Here is a 15,837-nt window from a genome sequence, read left to right as displayed (position 1 = left end):
GGAGAGGGAAAGGGAGCGGGTACCTCCCTGGGGGGAGGGTGGGGAAACAGGCTCTTCGGGGTTAAAAGGGGAGGCCTGCCCAGGGGTCCCTTGGCAGAGGAGTCCAGCGGCCCACACGGCAGGGCTGAGGCAGGGCGAGGCACGTCTTCCCCTCTCCCCTCGACGGCTCCCAGGTGAGCGGCACGCTCCTCACCTTGGTGGGGGTGGGCCGCCAGAGCCCAGGTGGGCACCTTCAGGTCGCAGGTAGGAGACTTGTTGAAGACTCAGCTTCTTTATCCTCTTTATCCTCTGAGCCTCGAAGCTCCAGCCCATTTACATGAAGGAGGACAGGAACCTGAAGCGCCCAGAGGCTGGCATCCCGGCCAGCCCGGGCCGGGAGGGCGCTGCCCTCGGGCGTGGGAAGGGGAGTGCGGGAGGACGCCAGAGGGGCGTCATTAGGGTAATTGCGCCCATCACTGACGGTTCAGGCCCGAATTGCCAGGCTACCCACCCCTGCGCCAGCCGGTCACAGGATAAACTGGTCCCCAGCGGTTGGGGTGGTCCAGGATGCGCGGACGGGCAGGCAAGGTGGGGGTCTCGGGCCCGGCAAGTGTTTTGAACTGCCCCCGTCGCTGCTCCTCCCCAGCATAGGTCCTGGCCATGAGACCTCCGCATCTCCACCTCTCCGCCGCCTCCGGCGCTCAGGGCGGCCTGGGGAAGCTGCTGCTGCTGCCGCTACTGATGGCGCAATTCTGGGGTGAGGCGGGGAACGGGGCGGGCGGCGGGCCGGGGAAGGGGAGGCGATGGGAGAATGGGCTGTTATTACCAAGCCTGCCGCTCACTTCTCCTCCCCTTGGGACCCCCAGCCCTCACCCACCGGTTCGGAAAGGCCCGGCCCCAAGTCAGACCCGCCTCTCTTCTAACTCCGCCCTAGCTATCCCAACCCTTTTCACTCCGCTAGGATCAGTACACCCCCGACTTTGTCCTCGCCTTTCCCTTCCCCGCCCCTTCTTACTCCGCCCTATTTTAATCCCAAGTCTTTTCTTTTTTTAAAATATGTATATATTTATTTGGCTGCGCCGGGTCTTAGTTGCAGCACACAGCTGCAACTTTTAGTTGGGGCATCTTTTTAGCTTCGACGTGTGGGATCTTCAGTCGCTGCCGGCCAACTCTTAGCTGAAGCCTGTGGAATCTAGTTCCCTCCGGAGATTGAACTCCTACGCCCTGTGCATTGGGAGTGTGGAGTCTCAGTCATCCGGACCCACGGGGGCGGGGGCGGGGCGGGGGGGGGGGGGTCCCTATCCCAGGCCTTTGCCCTCTCCCCTTCTGCTAACGCAGTAGCTTTATTCCCAACCCTAACTTTCACCCGCCCAGCCCAGGGTTCTAGCCCCTTCCTTCGCCACGCCCCCACACCCACGCCTCCTCCCTTGTATTCCTGACCTTCCAGCACTCGGTTCAGTCCTCGCTCCTCCAGAATCAGCCTCTTGGGTCTCCTTGCAAGTGAAAGTGAAAGTGTCAGTCGCTCACTCATCAGGCACTGTAGCCCGCCAGGCTCCTCTGTCCACGGGATTTCCCAGGCATGAATCCTGGACTGGGTTGCCATTGAGTCCTCAGGGGATTTTCCCGACCCAGGGATCGAACGCGAGTCTCCGGCCTTGCAGGCAGATTCGTTTCTGTCTGAGCCACCAGGGGAAGCCCCTTAGGCTCCTTTCCCCTCTCACGCCGTTCCCCGCCCACTTCCATTAGGTTGCTTCGGGACCCCCAATTCCCACACACACCGTCGAGTTCAGGCTGTGCCCACCACCCCCCAAAAAGCTCCGTCCTATGGCCCCACTCGGATCCCAAACCCAGTGCTTGCCATACTGTCCTGCCTGCTCTGACCCCCACCTGCTTTCTTTCTCCAGTCTCGGAGGCTCTGCTGCTCCCCGCAAACGACACAAGCTCCAACTTCGTGGCCTCCGGCGCCCCGTGCGCTCACGGCTCGCAGCCCTGGCAGGTGTCCCTCTTCAACGGCCTTTCGTTCCACTGCGCCGGCGTCCTGGTGGACAGGAGTTGGGTGCTCACCGCTGCACATTGCGGGAACAATAAGTAGGGGGAGCTCCTCTGGGGCGCTACGGAGGGGCTGGGGAGAGTGGCCCTGGGGACGGGGAGGGAGGGCGCGAGCACGTGATGGTATGGACCTGCCAGCTCCACGTGGGGGCAGTCCTCGAGGGCTTCCTGCACGAGGAGAGGTGGGGTTGTGCTGTGGCCACGAGGGGGCAGTGTGGTCTTTCTCAGCGTTTCTAGGCCCATCCAGAGTCACTGCCTAGCGGAATCTCTTAGGGTTCCATTTGTCTTGTTTTTGTTGTTCAATCGCTAAGTCATGTCGCACTCTGTGACCCCATGGACTGCAGCATACCAGGCTTCCCTGTTCTTCACTATCTCCTGGAGTTTGCTCAAACTCATGTCCATTGAGTTGATGGTGCCATCCAACCATCTCATCCTCTGTTGCCCCTTTCTCCTCCTGTCCTCAAATCTTTCCCAACATCAGGGTTTTCCATTTAGGTGTAGACAGTTGTGTGCAGCAGACAGAAGTTGGGGTCTAGTGTGATTAGGACTTTAAAACTAAAAGAAGTTGTTCACCTTGTGAGTCCTCACTGAAAGAGGAAAAAAAGAGTAGGTTTACCCCTGGAGACCCTCTGCCCTCAAATCCTGCAGAACTTAGGGACCCAAACCTGTGATCACACCTCCCCATGCCCCCCACCTCAGGTCTCCAGCTCCCTTCTCCCCTACACACTGCTTCCTCAAACCTAGGAGTCCCAGCCCCCTCCACCATCAGACCCAGGAATCTAGGCCTCCAGCGCCTTCTCCCTCAGACCCTGGAGTCCCAACCCCAGCCCCCTCCCTTGCCAGGACCCGAGTCCACCCGACCCCATGCCTGAACCCTCCTTCCCAGGGACTCGGGGTTCAGTCCCAGTCCCGATGAACGTTTGGCCTCTTCTATGGCTCTTCCCTCCCCAGGCCCCTGTGGGCTCGAGTCGGGGATGACCACCTGCTGCTGCTGCAGGGCGAACAGCTGCGCCGGACGTCTCGTCCTATCGTCCACCCCAAGTACCAGCAGGGCTCGGGCCCCATCCTGCCGAGGCGCACAGACGAGCACGACCTCATGCTGCTGAAGCTCGGCAGGCCCGTGGTGCCGGGACCTCGAGTGCGGCCACTGCGCCTGCCCTTCCGCTGCACGCAGCCCGGGGACCAGTGCCAGATCGCTGGCTGGGCCACAACATCCTCCCGGAGAGGCAAGAGCCAGGGGTCCCGGGGTGGGGCCTGGATCTCGGGGAAGGAGTATGAGGGGCCAGGACTCCTCGATGGAGGAGAGGTTGGGAGCCTGGGGCCTGGGAGGGGCACGGACTGGGTGTCGGGACTCCTGGGGCCTGAGGGGTTGGGGGACCGGGGCCCAGGGTTACTCGATGCTTTCTCCCACCAGTGAAGTACAACAAGGGCCTGAGTTGCTCCAGGGTCACTATCCTGAGCCCTAAGGAGTGTGAAGTCTTCTATCCCGGCGTGATCACCAGCAACATGATGTGTGCAGGCCTGGATCAGGGCCAGGACCCCTGCCAGGTACAGACTGGCCAGGGGGGATCTCTGACTGGTGGGAGCAGGACAGGGAGGCTATGGGAAAACAGACACCCCCGACTCCCAGCCCAGTTTCCTCCCCACGTCCAGCACTATCCCGCTTCTACCCCCAACGTCAACCCCTGTTCAACTCTACTTCCTTATGCCTTCCTTTCTACTTCCTTCTCACGCCCAACCCTGTCTCCAGCTCCACTCCCAAGCCCATCTCCCCATCCTGTGTGCGTTGCTCAGTCGTATCTGACTCTGTGCGACCCCATGGGCCGTAGCTCTCCAGGCTCCTCTGTCCACGCAATTTCTCAGGCAAGAATATTGGAGCCAGTTGCCATTTTCTTCTCCCAACCCCTTCCTACCCCACCCTAAACCACATCCCCATCCTCAAGCCATTCCTAAACGCCCACATGCCAAGTGGCTTCAGTCGTGTCTGTCTCTTTGCAACCCTGTGGTCTGTAGCCTGCCTGGCTCCTCTGTCCGTGGGATTCTCATACCAGAGTGGGTTGCCATGCCCTCCTCCAGGGGATCTTCCCAACACAGGGATCGAACCCACATCTCTTACGTCTCCTGCATTGGCAGGCGGGTTCTTTACCCTCAGTGCCACCAGGGAAGCCCTCCTAAAGTGCGACCACACCCTTATCTCTAGAGCCTGCTTCATCCGTCACCTACCATGAATGATAGTCTCAGCGCCATCCTGTCTCCAGCTTCATCCTCACCCCATCCCACCTCAACCCGACCCCAACCTCAGCTTTATCCCAACCCAGCTCCAGGCCTACCCGACCCCTCCCTTCCTCATCAGTACCCGAGACCCCCAAGTGGCAGCCTTTCCGTTGGTGAATTTATTTGATCTCTCCTTCCTCCCACTCCCAGAGTGACTCTGGTGGCCCTCTGGTCTGTGACGAGACCCTGCAGGGCATCCTTTCATGGGGCGTTTACCCCTGCGGCTCCGCCCAGCATCCGGCCGTCTACACTCAGATCTGCAAGTACCGCTCTTGGATAGAGAAGACCATCCGCTCCAACTGACGCAGGAGCTGCCCCGCAACCCCCTCTCCACCTGCCCTCTTCCTCCAACTTCCCCTCCTTCCTCCAGCTGGGCTGGGCGCTCCCCCTGCCCCACTCAAATTTCTTCCGCCCGTTCACACCTGCTAACATCTCCCCTCTTTCCTCACACCCCTTGCCCAATGCTGTTCTTTGCCCATGCTGAAGCTGAGATGCAGAAAGCGGTCGCCAAGTTTTGTTCATGAGAAATGAAGCTGGTAGTCACTAGTCTCTGAGAGAAGTTATCCATCACCTGATCTGGCCTTCTTCACTGCTGCCTGCTGTGTGACCTTGGGCAAGCCAAGTACCTTCTCTGAGCCTCAGTTTAGCCTCACTTGGAAAGCCGGAACAATGAAGTGCTTACCTCATAAAACATGTCATGAGGAGACTATAACATGTGTGTGTAGATTGTCATGGAAATTGCCACGTCAAGTATTAACATGGTGGGTGGTGAACTCTGACTAAATGGCCCCAGGTCCTGGTGGGCATGTGTGTGATTTTTGTGACCTGGGGAGAAAAGCGCAGGGGTAGCCTCTAATCCTAACCACCCTTTGCATTCCCAGCCCCGTCCATCAGGAATGATGGGAGAATCGCATTTCTTTCTTCCTGTCAAGTTCTGTGGAGCACCTCTTAACCACTTCCTTCTTCCCTCCCACTGTTTCCCATGTTGGGGTCCACCCAACACCTGTTCCTCCTGTCCCAGGAACTAGGCTGTCTCTGAGTCATCTGGTACCTTCCGTGCCCGGCTAGGGCCACCGAAACTCAAGGGACCTCAATTACAGGCATCTTAGCCTCTAAGACGAGAGGACCTCTCCCTACCTCAGTTGCTAAGTTTACGCAAAGAAACTCTCCGAAATTTAAGGGAAATGTTTTGGTTTCTTGGTTAGATCCATCCCCATCCAATTCCATCTCTACCACATCTCCATTCTCATTGGCCGACCTGACAACCAGACACTCTGACTCCATCCCCTCCCCTCACCTAAATGGGCTTTGAGCTTTTTGCCCTGAAAATTTGGGACGAAGGGGTTCTTGTCCTCTCCCTGAAACTGTTACAGTGTAAATATTCCCGTGCTAGGGGCTAAATGGGACTTCCCAGGAGGCGCTAGTGGCAAAGAATCCACCTGCCAAAGCAGGAAGATCCCCTGGAGGAGGAGATGGCAACCCACTCCAATATTCTTTGCCTGGGAAATCCCACAGACAGAGGAGCCTGGCCCACTACAGTCCATGGGGCCACAGGGAGTCGGACATAACTGAGCACACAGAACAGGGGCTATTATACGCAGAATCCAAGCAAAGCTAACAGAAGTCTGGGTGTCTCCTCCGCTGAGCCTGGACTTTAGAGTGGCAACACAAGCAGAACACGCGCACGATAGAAATTTTCCAACCTGCACAGGTTATTTTGTTTTCTCTTTCCAATATCAATTTATTGAGCACCAGTTGTATGGCAGGCTCACTACTGCGTGCTGGGAACCCAGTGGTGACCAAAAGGTCCCTGCTCCCCCCAACAGAGCCCATGAAAGACTGGGGCACAGAGTTTGAGCAGAGTCTACACAGCTCTCTTCCACTGTTTCCCCACCCCTATTAGCACACCCAGGAAACGCCAATGAAGCATATCAGCTGAGCTTATTATGCAAGAATCAGAGCAAAGTAGGTGGGAACTCAAAAACTCGATTCATTTTTAAAGGCAATTCACCCATTCCTTTAGTCACATCATAAGTGTTTATTGAGCTGTGTGCCATGCCAGGTCCTGGAGGTGAATCAGACTAGGCTCTACCCTCAAGGAGCTGCTAGTCTGGTCCAGGAGACAGGCAAGCCTTACATTCCTGTCATTCAGGCCCCTATTCAAAGTCACTTCCTCAAGAAGGCCTTCCAGGACCTCCCTGGCTGAAAGCTTCTCCCCACTGGACTCCTCTACGCTGGTCACTAATCCATCGTTTATTTCTTTTGCAGCACTTGTTATAGCAAAAATGATCTCAGTATCTGTTTACTCCATAATGGTCTGTCTCCTTCCCCTCACCCAGTCAATTCGGGCAGGGACTCTGATTTATTCACTGTGATTGTCTGATGCCTGACACATAGAAGGCATTCAACACATCACCAAATAAACAAATAACATAAAATGATCAATGCTGTAACAGAAGAAGGCCCAGGGTTTCCCAAGAGGGCCTGAAGACTCCTTCTGAAGGAATCAGGGAAGGCTTCTCAGATGAGGGGACATATGCATGGGGTTTTAAAGGATAAGTAGGAGTTCACCAGGTAGAGAAGGAAATATATTTCTGTAACTCACTGACTGTGTGACTTGAGCAAAATTCTTGAGTGCTGTCTCTACCTCAGCTATCTCCACTGTGAAATAGAGATTGGTTAGACTCTTGCGAGAATGTAGTGAGAAAACATATGTGAAATGTTGACCCAACTGCCAGCAAAGAGTAAATAGTCAAAAAAAAAGGCTAGCTATCAAAATATTCTATAAAGCAGTTAGTATGGCACTTAGCACATAGTAGGTATTCAGTCTCTGGTCTCAAGGACCTCCCAGCCTGCAGAGAATAGAGGCAACTGCAGCCGTGATGGAGGCAGCGCAGGGCTCTGTAGAAAGGGGACAGGCATGTTTTTTGAATGCCTACCACTGTTATGCTTCATATGTGTTAATCCTCCCACAACCCCAGTTATTATTGCTACTTAGTAGATGGAGCAACTGAGAGAGGTTCAGTGACTTGCCCAAGATCACACACTTAACAATTACCATCACTGAGGTTTGGACCCAAATGGTCCAGTTCCAGAGTCCATGCTCCAAACCACTACATCATGGTGAAGTATACACATTCGAGGGAGCCCAGACCCAGTTTGATAATCAGTCTTACACCAACAGAAAGTAGAAGGGCCAGGGTGGAAGTGCCCAGTGTGGAAAAGATGTACTCTGCCTGGAGGAATCAGAGAAGGCTTCCTGGAGGAGGGGGCATTTAGGTTGGGTTGTGAAGGATGAGTAGGAGTTCACTACCAACAAGGATATGGAGAAAGACATTCACTCACCCAATTAACGTCTCCTGAGGCCTCCCATGAGCCCACTCCTGAACAGGGTGATGCGAGGAACACAGAGATGAGTCAGATCTGGGCTTGACCCTCAAGGAACTGCTCATCTGGTGAGAAGGAGGCATGGGGAGAGAGGCAAGGAACATGGGGTGATATGAAGAACACTGGAAAGATGGAGATGGGTGGAAAAGAAACAAGACCATGTTCTCAGGACTTAGCCAAGATCTGGCGGTATTAATGGGGAAAGTGCTTAGTACCAGCTGGGTTGGGCACCTGGATCCTTGGGGTGGTAGAGATGCGGAAGCGGAAGTAGGTTATGACAAGCGTAGGCTAACCCAGATGGGATCATATTGCTCAACCTCCTGGGAGAGGCCTCTGTCCTCGCGGGAAGGGGCCCAGGTCCCCGTGGCAGGGAGGGTTCTGTGGCTGTGCAGGTCCCTTTGTAGTCTCTGCCAGGCCAGACAGTGTTTCTGTCTCTTTTTCTTTTTCTCACCTGCATCCTTCAGTGTCTATGTCTCCCTTTTTTTTTTTTTTCTTTCTCCCTCTTTCCCTGCCTCACCCCCATCCTGCCGGGTGGTTTGCCTTCTTCCCTCTGAGTCCTGATTCTTTCTCCCACTCCTAGTCTGATTCTTGGGAGGTCCTGCTAGGGAACGCTCCAGCCTGCCCAGTGCATTGGTCCTAGCCCACTGCAACTTCATTCAAAATGAACTTGCTTCCACCCTAGGACTCCGCCTTAGGGACCTTCCTCCTTTCTCTCTTCCTCCTCCAGGCCACAGAATATCCTGCAACCAGATACTGCCACCCTGAAGTCAGGGTGAATCAGGGCTGCCCTTTCTGGAAAGCCCACTTGAGAAGGACAGTCTCACCCAGGGCCCCTCCCCCATTGCGCCAGACCCCTGATGCTGCCAGCCCCTGGCTCATCCTGATGAAGGGTCTACCGGTGCGATCTGCCTCCCCACGGCCCCCAGTCAAGGCCCCTGGGCTTCCCCCTCCTTCCCGGGACATGTCCCAACCCAGATTAATCATGGGGCGGCCCCAAGGAGGAAGACAGCATGGCTTACCATAAAGAAGCAGGGCCACTGAGCACAGGCTCGAAGATCCAGGCACCGCAGAGGCCATGAGGCTGGCATTCCTCTGTGCTCTGCTTTCGCTCCTGGGAGGTGAGGTTCCCTCCGTCATGCTCCCCTCCGTGGCCCCCCTGGGACCCTTCCATCAGGCCCTCTGTCCAGCGTCTCTCCCCGAGCCCTCCCACCTGGCTCTCCGATAACCCTTCTGCCTCCCATCCCCACCCCAGGGCAGGGCTGGGCAGACACCCGAGCCATCGGGGCCAAGGAATGTCGCCCCAACTCGCAGCCCTGGCAGGCTGGGCTGTTCCACCTCACCCATCTCTTCTGCGGGGCGACCCTCATCAGTGACCGCTGGCTGCTCACAGCTGCCCACTGCCGCAAACGGTGAGTGACCCAGAGGGGGCTGGAGGTCAGGAAAGAGAGAGAGGGCTGGCGACCTCTGTAGAGGAGGGAGGGAGCCATGGGCAGGAAGGGCCAAGCCTCCACTTCTGTTCCCCAAAGTTCAACTCCTCGAATGACAGAGAGCTGACTCTGAATCCTAGCATCCTAAAGAACCTGGTCCTCAGGGTGTAGATTTTGAAACTTTGACTTTTAGATGAGCTTCCCTGGAGGCTCACACGGTAAAGAATCTGCCTGCAAAGCAGGAGACCTGGTTCGATCCCTGGGTCGGGAAGATCCCCTGGAGAAGGGAAGGCAACCCACTCCAGTATTCTTGCCTGGAGAATTCCATAGACAGAGGAGCCTGGTGGGCTACTACAGTCCATGGGGTTGCAGAGTTGGACATTACTGATCGTCTTCACTCACTCAGACTCCTAGACGCCTAGACTCTGACCTGGAGAAATCCAGAGCTGTACATTCCTAAAATCTTGCATCCAGATTTTACACTAATGTACGTAAGTAATTACATTAGTGATGTTGCTGAATTGGAGAAACGTAGACTCAGGGACAGGTAGAACCTGAGTAGTCTGGAGCAGCACTATCCAATGGAAATAGAACCCTAACCATGTAGGAAAGTTTAAGTTTTCTAGCAGACACACCAAAAAGGCAAAAAAAAAAAAGAGTAAAACTAATTTTAATAATAGATTTAACTTGCCATACTCAAAATGTTATTTCAACATGTAATCAATTTTAAATACTTACGAATGACATAGTTTAGTCTTTTTTTTTTTTAATACTAAGTCTTTGAAACCAGGCTTGCATTTTACAAGTATGCTGCATCTCCGTTTGGACTAGTCGCATTTAAGCACTCAATCACTGTGTCAGATAGCGCAACCCTAGGATCTTAGATTCAAAGTGTTCTAGCTAGCTAGGTTCATGGAGTAGGGAAGCTTATAGTCTGAATTACAGTGTCCTAGAATACTGTGGCTTGTAAATTCTAGAATCTTGAACCAAGAGAATTCTAGAAACTTATGTTTATACATGTCTAGAATCTGGTGGATTTACTATTCCTGCATGCTATCATTCAAGATTTCTAAACTCCCCAACGTGTTAACCAAGAGAATTCTAGAGTTTCAAACTATTTGAAACCTAAATTCTTACACTTGTAAAAATCAAAGATTTCTAGATTTCTAGAATGATGAAATTCTAGTTTTACTGTCCCAGAATATTAGAACCCTAGGTTTTTATGTCCTAGATTTAATTCAGATAATTTAAAAATCTTAGACTTTTTGATTCAGGGAAATCAAAAGCATTAGAATCTCAAATTCTTAAGATACTAGGGCTTGAGCCTCATAGAATTCTAAAATTGTGGGTTTCCAGGGTATTAGAACCTTAGAGTTTTAGAATCTTAGATTCTGGGCATTCTAATAGAATTCTGGAATCTACCTGATGCAGAAACCCTTTTTATATTATCTGGGGAAAGGAGCCGTGACTCCTGTTGGGTATTTTCCCTCTAGAATGAAGCCTAGGGGCCACCCTGGCTGCTCTGTGAGAATTTCCCATCATACATCACTCCATGCTGGAGCCTCTTTAGCTCAGGCCTGTACATCAGGCTAGGAAAACAAGGGCCACATTTCAGTACCAGAGACAGAGGGGAGAAGCAGAAACATGGAGGTTCAGGAGATTCAGGAGCAGGGACAAGTCGGGGCTGCGGGGTGGGGTTGGGACTGACTTCCCAGACACAGAAACCAAGGCCACAGTGTGACAGAGAGGGAGAAGACAGAACTAACATCTTATGTTCCTCAAAGCCTGAGTTCTCAGTCATTAGCCTGGTCCCTAATGTCAGAGGTCAGGGGTCGGAGGATGGATATGTAGACACCCTGAGGGTCCCTGGCTGTCCAGGGCATGAACCCAGAGCAGAGCAAGTGGGTTCTGCCACTGCAGGGAGAGGGTCTGAGACCAGATTTCAGGAAGAAGTACGTTGAGAGATGAGGGATGTAGCTGACAGGAAAAGTCTGAGGCCGCAAATGAGCCTAGCTTGGGGATTTTCCATATCCCACCCTTTCCACATACACACACAGCGCCACTCCCCACAGAAGCCACCAGACCTGTGGGTGCAGGTTGTGGGGCTGTTGTTGTGTGGTGGGCGGAGGCCTCACCTGCCTCCATGGTTCCAGGGGACCCAGGTCACCACTGAGGCTCCAGGTGGGGCAGAGAGGAAGGTGGTTTACTTGACATGGGGCTAGGAAGAGGTGCGAGCTTTGGCGGAGAGCTACGAAGGTAGAGGCAAAGGGATGGAGTGGGAAGCAGGAGCCCAGAGAGGGTGTGTGCCTTGCTTAAAGTCACGCAGCCCTGTGGGTCACGGACAGCTGACAGGCACCCAGAGAGGGTGTGTGGCTTGCGGAGTCACACAGCATCCTGGTGGTCAGAATAAAGAGGATCAGGGCCGAGAAGACACCTCGCCTTCTCCCACCTTGACCTCTGACACCTGTCCAACAGGTATCTGTGGGTCCGCCTCGGGGAGCACCACCTCTGGAAATGGGAGGGTCCGGAGCAGCTGTTCCGGGCCACAGACTTCTTCCCTCACCCTGGGTTCAACCAGGACCTCACTGCCCAGGACCACAACAATGACATCATGTTGGTTCGTCTGCCCCGGAAGGCACATCTAGGCCCTGCCGTGCAGCCCCTCAACCTCAGCCAGACCTGCGTCTCCCCAGGCACCCAGTGCCTCATCTCAGGCTGGGGGGCCGTGTCTAGTCCTAAGGGTACAGCCTTGCCCACTAAAGACACCCTGATGTCTCATGCCAGGGGTCTGAAGCCCCTCTCTGCCCGTCTCTGCTTTTTCACCTCTATGTTCTATCATCTATCTATGCATCCATATATTTCATCAGATCTAAATGCTATGAATGATAAGATGCACCATTATCTTACAACCCAGCAAGAATGAGAAAAAGAAAAACAGGTTTCAGCCATCCTTTTCCTACAAAATACACGGAAGTACCTATAGCTGAAAGGGCCTGCTTGCAATTTTTTTCACTTATCTTCTTTTTAAAAAAATTTTATTCCTTCTTATTTATTTTTGGCAGCACTTGGTTTTTCTTGCTGTGCCAGGGCTTTCTCTAGTTGTGGCGAGCCGGGGCTCCTCTCTAACTGTGCTGTGCAGGCTTCTCTTGTTGCGAAGCGCAGGCTCTCGGATACGTGGGTTCAGTGACTGCGGCTCGCAGGCTCTAGAGAGCCAGCCCAGAAGTTGTAGTGCATGGGCTTGGCTGCCCCACGACAAGTGGAATCTTCCCAGAGCAGGGATCAAACCCGTGTTCCCTGCACTGGCAGATGGGTTCATAACCAGTGGACCACCAGGGAAGTCCCCATCCATCCCTGTATGACATCATTTACTGGAAGGCACATCCTGATTTCAGAGATGTTTACTTGTGAAAATACGTGCATCTCAGAACTGAAATAAGGTCTATGTCACTCAGAGTCAGAAATCAGCACATCCATTAGTCAAATTTGGCTTCCCATGGCAGTACTGACTTTCAAAGGGCCGTGAAAATAAACAAAAACAAAAACATCGGTTTGTGGCTGCTAACAGTTAAAACCTGAGCAATGTGATATAAAAGCCAGGTTTCTTGATTTGCTTGAAAAATTCAAAACTGACAATGCTGGGTCCGTATTTCTAAAATAACGACCGCTGTTGGGCAGAATTCGGCAGAATTCAGTGCAGGCTGTGCCCTTCAGACAACACGTTTCTCCCCCAAGAACCGCTATTTCCCTAGACAGCCCCTACCCCACTTCCCCATCTCTAGTCTCCCCGCGTCTCTGTCTCAGTCTCCAGCAACAGCCATCTCACTGTAAATGTCTCCTCCCCTTGATCTCACTACTTTCTCACTGGATGTCTCTTGGTCTCTTTCTTTCTTTATTAAAGAAATTCTTTTATTCTATTTGTTTCTGTCGCTGCATGTGGGCATTCTCTGGTTTCAGAGAGAGGGGAGTTAGTTACCCTGCAGCTATGGTGTTCAGGCTTCTGATTGTGGTGGCTGATCCAGGCGAAGCCTGGGCTCCAGAGCACGTGGCCTTCAGTAGCTGCAGCATGCGGGATCTAGTTCCCTGCAGGGATAGACCCTGGGCCCCCTGAACTGGGCATGCGAAGTCTCAGCCAACTGGACCACCAGGGAATTCCCATCTCTGAGTCTGTTTCTCCCTATTTCTTCATTGCCTCCTCTGAGAATCCTCTTTCCCCTTCAGTGGTCTATCTTCCCATCAAGGTCCCTCTTTTTCTCTGTGTGAGTTTTATACATATCTCTTATCTCTTGGCTCTCTGCGTCTTTCTTTCTTTCTCTCTCTCTCTTCGGCCCTCTCCACTTGGTCTCCATCTGTTTCTCCTCCACGCTGTGATTCTGCTTTCTCACTTGTTCCTGTCTTGGAGAGTCTCGGGCTGTGGCACGGTGGGTCTGCCTTGGGAAATCGGGGGAGGGGGGCGGTGCTGAGTTGAGATGGAAACAGCTGCTGACCTTTCACGGACCTGCTTTCCCCACAGTGGAGTACCCACTGACGCTGCATTGTGCCAACATCAGCATCCTGGAGCCCCGACTCTGCCGCCGGGCGTATCCAGGCCACATCTCCGACAGCATGCTCTGTGCAGGCCTGTGGGAGGGGGGCCGGGGCTCCTGCCAGGTAAGACTGCTCTGGGAAGGACGGGGGTGGGCATCCTGCAGCAGCTCTAGGGTCCTGGTGGAGAAGGCAGTTGGAGCCCCAGACTTCCTAGAACTGAGCTTGGAAGGATTTGGGATACCTGGGTCCTGAGAAGGGCAGTGGGGGGTGACCAGTCCTGCCAGAATTCCTGGACCTAAAAGAGGAAGGGACTGGGGGTTGGACTCTATGTCCTGGGAGAAGAGGGGTTAGGATCCACGATGCTAGGCCCTTGGGGGAGGTGGGGGCCATGAGATTTTACTCCTGCGTCTGTGGCCTTCCCGGGTGGCTCAGCGTAAAGAATCTGCCTGCCAATGCAGGAGACACAGGAGACGTGGGTTCCATCCCTGGATTGGGAAGATCCCTGCAGGAGGAAATGGCAACCCGCTCCAGTATTCTTGCTGGGAAAATTCCATGGACAGAGGAGCCTGGCGGGCTACAGCCCATGGGGTCACAAAGTGGTTGGACACGACTGAGGGAGGAGGGACTGGAGACCAGGATGCCTGGGTACTGGAGGAGAAGGGAACTGGAAGCTTCCTCGGAGGGAGCAAATGCCTTGTGTCAGGTCCTGAGTAGATCGGCCTAACACTTTCTCTGCTCTTGTTCCGCGTGCAGGGTGACTCTGGGGGCCCCCTGGTTTGCAATGGGACCCTGGCTGGTGTGGTGTCCGGGGGCTCGGAACCCTGCTCCAGGCCCCGGCGCCCTGCCGTCTATACAAGTGTGTGCCACTACCTGGACTGGATTCAAGAAACCATGGAGGACAACTGAGCCCTCGCGCCTTGGATGACCGGGAGAAGAGGGTGGGGCAGGGCAGGTGGATTTGCAAGACTCCAGTCTCAACGGTCTAAGTCCCTGACCTCTGCTGGCCTGGAGACGACTTCTGGGTATTCAAGTTCCCAGTTTCTGGATATTCAGACCTGGGTTTCCGCGTGAACTGTATAGCTGCCCCCCAGTTGAAAGGAGCGGGAAGACACTTCCGCCCTTCTTGGCCGCACCTCTGAGTTACCAGGAACTGGCACCGCCCCCATAAAATAGCGTTCCCTGCTGTCTACCTCGGGAAAGACATCTACTAAATAGCTTCAGGTGCTTCCCTGGTGGCTCAGTGGTAGAGAATCTGCCTGCCAATGCAGGAGACGCGGGTTCGATCCCTGCTCTGGGAAGACGAATCCCACGTGCCCGCGATTAACCAGAGTTCCGGAACCACAACTACTGCGCCTGCGCTCTGGAGTCCAGGGCCTACCACTGCTGAGCCCACCGTGCCCGCCGCAGCTACAGAAGCTGGGGCACCGAGAGCCCGGGCTCCACAACAGGAGAAAAGCCCAGGCAGCAAGGAGAATCCAGCACAGCCCCCAATAAATAAGTTAATTAATAAATAGCGTCTGCCTCCAGAGCTTTGTCCAATGAGATTTCCCCTTACGGCCCCACCTCCTTCGTTAGCGACCCCGCCTTACTGGAGGGTCCCTTCCCCCACGTGGAACTCAAGCAGTGGGTCAGTCTCTGCCTACTCCCACCATCCTGCACCATGGCCCCTTCCTGGGCGTGTCCAGGGTGTTCATCCTGGCGGGGACCGACCGAGAGGAGAGAAGTTGGGAGAGGCTCTCAGTCCCCGCCGATCTAAGGGACAATTTTGCATTAAACGTGCAGAGTCCGGCCTTCCTTCTGCCGGTTTTGTAGGATAAAAGATGGGCATCGGGTGGGTGATGGACGGCAGAGAGGGAACACGGCCGCTGCGTTGCGATTCCCCATAAGCCCGGAGTTCAGTTCAGTTCAGTCGCTCAGTTGTGTCCGACTCTTTGCGACCCCATGAACTGCAGCACGCCAGGCCTCCCTGTCCATCATCAACTCCCAGAGTTCACTCAAACTCGTGTCCATCGAGTCGGTGATGCCACCCAGCCATCTCATCCTCTGTCGTCCGCTTCTCCTCCTGCCCTCAATCCTTCCCAGCAGCAGGGTCTTTTCCAATGAGTCAACTCTTCGCATGAGGTGGCCAAAGTATTGGAGTTTCAGCTTCAGCATCAGTCCTTCCAATGAACACCCAGGACTGGTCTCCTTTAGGATG

The 15,837-nt window shown here is 54.1% G+C and overlaps 2 protein-coding genes and 1 long non-coding RNA gene across 5 annotated transcripts; 2 read left to right on the top strand and 1 right to left on the bottom strand.

The window, feature by feature from the left end:
* KLK10 (kallikrein related peptidase 10) lies at positions 71-6,010 on the top strand. Of its 3 annotated transcripts, none has more exons than XM_018062871.1 (6): positions 71-173; positions 626-736; positions 1,884-2,067; positions 2,980-3,254; positions 3,443-3,576; positions 4,453-6,010. In XM_018062871.1, the coding sequence occupies exons 2-6, from the start codon at positions 640-642 to the stop codon at positions 4,603-4,605; spliced, it is 843 nt and encodes a 280-aa protein (XP_017918360.1). In that variant the 5' UTR covers positions 71-173; positions 626-639; the 3' UTR covers positions 4,606-6,010. The 3 variants fall into 3 exon arrangements, with proteins under 3 accessions (XP_017918360.1, XP_017918361.1, XP_017918359.1); XM_018062872.1 differs by having other exon boundaries at positions 71-222; positions 4,453-5,014; XM_018062870.1 differs by having other exon boundaries at positions 71-243; positions 4,453-5,014.
* On the bottom strand, positions 1,064-1,955 carry LOC106503145. The gene is made up of 3 exons (XR_001296811.2): positions 1,867-1,955; positions 1,420-1,472; positions 1,064-1,203 (listed from the first exon to the last, which is right to left on the bottom strand). It is a non-coding gene; the product is annotated as an uncharacterized LOC106503145 (long non-coding RNA).
* On the top strand, positions 8,691-15,131 carry KLK9 (kallikrein related peptidase 9). The gene is made up of 5 exons (XM_005692752.2): positions 8,691-8,807; positions 8,942-9,098; positions 11,592-11,857; positions 13,627-13,763; positions 14,394-15,131. Exons 1-5 carry the CDS (start codon positions 8,765-8,767, stop codon positions 14,544-14,546), a joined length of 756 nt encoding a protein of 251 aa, XP_005692809.1. The 5' UTR covers positions 8,691-8,764; the 3' UTR covers positions 14,547-15,131.

This window comes from Capra hircus, chromosome 18 (genome assembly GCF_001704415.2).
Source record: "Capra hircus breed San Clemente chromosome 18, ASM170441v1, whole genome shotgun sequence".
NCBI classification, from domain to species: Eukaryota; Metazoa; Chordata; class Mammalia; order Artiodactyla; family Bovidae; genus Capra; species Capra hircus.
The sequence above is the reverse complement of the archived record's forward strand: the minus strand, read 5'-3'. Positions and strand labels throughout refer to the sequence as shown.